Source organism: Natator depressus, chromosome 7, assembly GCF_965152275.1.
Source record: "Natator depressus isolate rNatDep1 chromosome 7, rNatDep2.hap1, whole genome shotgun sequence".
Classification (NCBI taxonomy): domain Eukaryota; kingdom Metazoa; phylum Chordata; order Testudines; family Cheloniidae; genus Natator; species Natator depressus.
Window position 1 is genome coordinate 310,407 of NC_134240.1, and position 6,000 is coordinate 316,406.

A 6,000-nucleotide genomic window follows, 5' to 3' on the forward strand; every position below is an offset into this window, starting at 1 on the left:
TTTAAAGGTATATAGGCAATACTGCACTCAGTTTTGCAACACCTAACTGACTGAAGTGCCCAAATCTCACTTTCAAAAGTGCTTTAGGTACTTAGAGCCTAAATCCCTTTTGAAAATGAGGTTTAGACTCCTAAATCGGGTGGTGCAGTGCTGAGTGCAGCAATGCCTAAACACATTTAAAAATCTGGGTCAGATTAATTGACCTCATCAAATAGGAAGAAATGTATATTTTGTCACAACAAAAGAGCCTTCACTCTCACCCAGGGATTGTCAATATTGATGTGTTTTTGTTATTTTGCTTTTTTTGGTATCTAAATATTTTAGTTTAAGGCATAGCTTAAAAGGGAAATGATCAGTTAAACATCAGTTAACAATAGAAGAATTTGAGATTGCCGTTTCTTGATACTGTTATGTGTATTTTAATAGGTAAAGTGTACAATATAGATTTTTACAGTGAAAATTATGCATGAGGACTTACATTTGAGACTGTTTCATGTTTACATATTTAATTTTTGTTTCTTTTTCAGGGGGCTTTGAAGGGATTTGAGATTACTGATGAAAGAATATTATCTACTTTGGGGAAGAGTTAAGGCTGTTTTGCTGTAATGAAACATGCATTTCTTTGTACTTAATGAGAATAATGACTTTGTTACATTTGCAGTGTAAGATGTATGCATTTCCGTGCATCTAATTGTTAAGGAAATGATGTTAGAGAGACAAGGTGGGTGAGGTAGTATCTTTTATTGGACCAACTTCTGTTTGAGGTTAAGTACGAAAGCTTGTGTGTCTCACCAATCAGAAATTGGTCCAATAAAAGATGTTACCTCACCCACCTTGTCTCTCTAATATGCTGGGACCAACATGGCTACGGTAACACTACATACAACAGAGGAAATGATGTGTCAAGTGACTACTCTATTGTCACTTAGCCATTTTTATTGGCTGTTTTAAAATGAAGATTTTTGCTTTTGGCACCCCCCTTGGTTTTTGGATAACTGTTTTCTGTAGGTAAACAAAATTATTAAAAAAATAAAAAAAGGGATGAGCATTGTTTGGGGGGGAGGAGTGGGTGATGGCACAGAGGAAAACATAGGGGTGCCCAGAGGGGACTACCACTGGGATGGCAAAGTTGCAGGGGGTCCCTCTGAGACATACTGTCACTGTGGATCCCAATACCCATAGCTGCAACAGAGCTGAGGCTTGCCTTCAGCCAGGGGAATCTGCTGCTAATAGTATTCTGTTCACAAGGGAGGTTGCCAGTGAGCTCTGAGTCTTGTTGCAGATCATCACAGCCTTGGAAGAAGACCCGACAGCCCAGAAGATGCAGTTGGGATACCGACTGCAGCAGATTGCAGCTGCTGTGGAGAACAAAGTCACTGATTTGTGACCCAGACAAACAGACTGTGATGCTCTTGGGTGGCTGAACAGAGATGAATAGTGCTGCTCACTGGAACTTCATAGCTTCACACAAGTTGTCCCACTGCCTTTGGAACCAGACGCTCTGGGGAGCTGGCATGTGACACAAGAGGAGGTGGCCAAGAAAATGCAAAGTACAAATGTCCTTACATCTCAGAGAATATTTTTTTACAGATTTTTTTTCCTTTTTTAAAATGAACTTTAAACTATGGGAGTTTCTACAAACCACAGTGTGAGACAGAGAGAGACCAGGCAGCTTCTTCCCACACGTTGTGAATGTGCCAAGTTTCAAACAATATTGCCAAGGAGCTGGATAACACAAGAGCTTCAGAACAAAGCTAAAGACCATACATGGCTTCTTGTGAGCCTCTAGCCTCATTTTGGTACTAAGGACAGGCGAGACTAGTGCTGTGCCTGCTGCCCTGAACATTGTATAACCACCACTGTTATGATGGTAATAGCCCAGGCTACTGCACTCATGGTAGTGCTGGACAGTCAGTGTGTGAGCTTCCTGAGCCCTCATGGAACTAGCTGGGGCACTAGGACTGATGTAGTCTGTTAGGGATTGGCCCAGGCGTGGTAACCTCTCTAAGGACCAGAGTGTACTCCTCCAGCATACAGCCCGAGAAGCAACACGCCGCAGTTTGGCCCACCTGTTCCATGGTCTGAGCTGAGGAGCATCTCCCACAGCATGACCACCAGTGCACTGGAGGGGTTGTGCCTGGCACCCAGAAGTACTGAATGTAGGGATGAGAAATAGACTGAGAGGGAGATCAGAAAAGTCGCTTGGTCCCAGGGTTCTAGTCTTCCTCACTGCTTGTCTGTGACTCATGCTAATGAGACTAACATGCTCACCAGTTCCACGTGTTGACCCAGTAGGCTCAACCTAGTCCTAGCATAAGCAGGCACCATGCCACTGCCATCTATGGAGCTATACTGGACTGAATTTAGCATGGCTTGGGGAGAGGGCAAGGTGAACTTACTGAAGTGCCTCTAACTTAGATGTATGTCTGACCCTCTGGTTCTCTGTGGTCAGATGCTGTCCTGTCACTTGGAAAGCACAGTGAAGGCCTTGTACTTATTTCCTTTCTCTGGCTTGTAGCCATTTTGGTACTCTGAACTGGATCTGTAAATACCCTCAAAATTACCAAGTATTTACATGCGTAAGGGGAATGTTAATTTTGTTTTTCTGAGACAATACTTAACTTGGATGAGCATCTCCTTGGACACCATCATCATCACAAACTCCCCAGGCTAAGCACTGCCTGTGTCACACTGCTTCTGCATAGTCTTTGCCCCACTGGGCAGATCAGGGGCTTCTGATTTTTTCAGAAACATCTGGAGTCGCACAGTAACGATTGGCTTTTCCCCAAATTTCCCACTAAGCTGAAATAGTTCAAGACTCAATCTCACAGCCAGATATACCTTCCTCACCTTTATCTCTGCCTAAAGTGAAACTCCAAATACTCCCCTGAAGCTGAATATCTTCTCAAATTCTCCTGTGTGTGGCTCCAGTTTAGTGACCTACTGCACACTTAAAATCTTAGTGGAAATCCTGAACTGTTTCCACAGCCCACAGAAGAGCAGAGCAAAGGAACCAAGTGGCCAGGAGCCCCAGTGGATGAGCACCAGGATGAGGAGACCAAACAGCGACCATGCTCTGTAAATTGACCAGCCCCTCTGGCAGCGTTCCCTCTTTCCAAATTGAATGGAACCAAACTCAGGCTCTGCCCTAGTCCCTCCCACCCTTGGCCGGAGTTTGTTTCCATTCTCTCAGAGAGGACTAAAGGAGTTCCCCTCTCTCCGCATTTAAGCAGGGCTTGAGGTAATGCTTGCTTCCTTGGGGCTCAAAGGGGAGGGATTTCTCTCCATTCCCCCAGCCATGTCTCCCCAACTGAGCACATGGGGAGTGTCTTTGGTTTCCTCTTACTCACTTGTCCCCCCCCCCTGTGGAGCCAGGAATAGCTCCAGTGCTGAATGACACCACCCCTACATTCAGACCATTTACAGAGTGCAACTTTGACTGCCAATCCACTCATTTTGTCTGGAACTGCTGATCACATGGAGACGGCTAGACTCCAGAAAAGAAATATGGTGTCTCTATTATGTGTGTTACCTGGAGGCGCCAGCCAGATGAGTCTTGTTGGGCTGAGCCCTGTGCAGTCATACAATTAAAAAAAAGCACCGGCCCCAGAGAATTTACAAGCCTAGGTTCAGGCAAAACTTAACAGGTGAAATGAATGTGCGAGGGAGGACGGATGGGTAAGAGTGATGATGCCATCTGTGCAGTGCCAAGCAAACCCCCCGGAGTTGGGGAGCATGAGATTCAAAACTCTTTTGGCATCTGTCTTTATAACTTTTCCAACCAGACACAAGAGCTGACAGACTTTCCTCTGCTATTTGTGGCCCAGCAGTGTCTTTGCTTCTCCCACATTTTGGAAAATCTTTTATCTGTGCTCTCACAAAGTCCTATCAGTCAATTTGAGAGGAGGGGAATTCTCTTGTTTATCCAAGATTTACATTAACCTGAAGTCAGATGTTCGTCTCTGTCACCAACCCCTCCCCGCCAACTTTTGGCTCCTGTTTGATCCATCAGCTTCTCCCTTTGAATTTGCCTGCCAGAACATGATGGCAACACAGGTCAAGGAGAGTACATCTTTGTCTGCGTACCTTGACCAGGACTGAGGTGGGGTGTAGGTACCATTCAGTACTGGAGATAAGATTTCTTGTTTCTCCAGGGACGTGCGTGTGATTTACCCATATAACAATAATATTAACAAAAAGAAGTCATTGAAAAACACTGCAAAAATGGTGTCAAAAGAAAATAAAGTAACATCTCCAGAGTGACCTGTCTCATAAGCTAAAAAGGATACGACATTCTCAGCTTAGTCACAGTGAAAACAGAAAAGATGATAGCATACATTTCTCCTACGATCTGTCACCATCAAGCTGTCAAATACCAACTCCCTCTTGCTGTCTCCTGGACCTACTTTTTAACGTCCCTGTGACTGTCAGTTTGCAGGTTCAGACATGCCTCTTCTGGTCTCTCCATTCGAGCCTCTCCCACATGGTAGAGTCCACTACCTCAACAGGTGAGGTTTCATTAATGCTTGCACAAAAGTCTTGAATAATTCCTGTTGTGGGGGGTGGTAGATTCCTAATTACCTCTGGGAGGTTCCGTCCAGCCTTCCTGACTCCATGGTGGTTGTGTCAAAAGCCCCAGGGATTTTTATTTCCTTAGATCACCTTTGGATATGTACCATGTTCCTACAGGACCTAGCTTCTGTAGGCGCTTGGTCATGCCCTCCTGCTGTATACACCTAGTCTCTGTCTCTGCAGGACACAGAGATAGCTCTTTACATTTGTTTTATTAATTTCTCGCCATGAAACATAACTTGTTGACAGACCTTAGATCCTCTCTCTCAGATATGAAGTGATCTTTGCGTGGGGGAAGAGAGGGAGAAGTTAGCTTCCAGCTGTCAGAATAGGGGAGGAGAAACTGAAATGGTAATCAGTACTGAGATGTTTCAGAGTAACAGCCCTGTTAGTCTGTATTCGCAAAAAGAAAAGGAGTACTTGTGGCACCTTAGAGACTAACCAATTTATTTGAGCATAAGCTTTCGTGAGCTACAGTTGCATCCGATGAAGTGAGCTGTAGCTCACGAAAGCTTATGCTCAAATAAATTGGTTAGTCTCTAAGGTGCCACAAGTACTCCTTTTCTTTTTGCCAGTACTGAGATATAAATTATCAATAGATTTCAGTTAACCCCCCTTTGTGATGAATAGAGGTTCCTGGTACCTTACATGATGGAACCCTACATTTTGTCTCTCCAGCTTTAGATTCAAGCTGGCCACAGGTTTGGGGGTCACATTCAGAAGTTTTTCTTTATAACCATAAGCGCTTAAAAAATGTATAATGAAAGCTTAAATTCTGCAGAAGCTGACAGGGTCTGGTTTAGTGAAGCACCATGTGCTGCCTCAGTCTGACCCCTGGTTGCTGTTAGATGTCACTTTTTGATGCCTTTCTCCCTGGGCTGATTTCTCTGGCTTTCCAGGACACCAGGGGCATTGCTTGGCTATTTCTGCTCCTTTGGCGGTGGGAGGGCTGTACGTACACGTCTTCTCTTGACTGACTTAATTTCGTATTTTCCGGTTTGTTGTGGCCTGGCTAGCCCCATGTCCACATCCTGCCCCTTCTTTTTGAGTTCTTGGAGCTCCCAGCATGCTCTCTTTCTCAACAAATTGGAATTAATAATTAATATAAAAAGCTTGAAAATATGAATGTTGTTACATAGTGTAATAACTGTAGATACTATTGTGAGATGTAGGAATCTATTGGTGAGACAAGGTTATGTCTGTAAATAATCAGTTTAGAACCCAAATGATTTTAATAAAGAGAATTCTTACATGAGTGATTCAATAAACATTAATATACAACATGGAATGGGTGTCATGGTTTTGTGTCTTAAAATAATTTGGTTGCTACTTATGCTCCAGAATATGCTGCCCCTGGCTCAAGTGCCAACTCCGCAGCTCTCATTGGCAGGGAATTGCGGTGCCTGCAGGCAGGAGCAGCCTGCGGAG

General features: G+C 44.1%; 1 protein-coding gene across 6 annotated transcripts in view; it reads left to right on the forward strand.

Annotated features, from left to right (window-relative positions):
- PLXNB1 (plexin B1) overlaps positions 1-3,188 on the forward strand; it is a 193,925-nt gene extending 190,737 nt beyond the window's left edge. For 5 of the 6 annotated variants that reach the window (XM_074957248.1, XM_074957247.1, XM_074957242.1 and 2 more), the window contains one exon: positions 1,283-3,188. In XM_074957248.1, the coding sequence (XP_074813349.1) occupies positions 1,283-1,387 (105 nt within the window). In that variant the 3' untranslated portion in view covers positions 1,388-3,188. Of the gene's footprint in view, positions 1-527; positions 736-1,282 lie in introns of those variants that run through there. The other variant, XM_074957246.1, reaches the window with a different exon arrangement.
- The last annotated feature ends 2,812 nt before the right edge of the window (positions 3,189-6,000 follow it).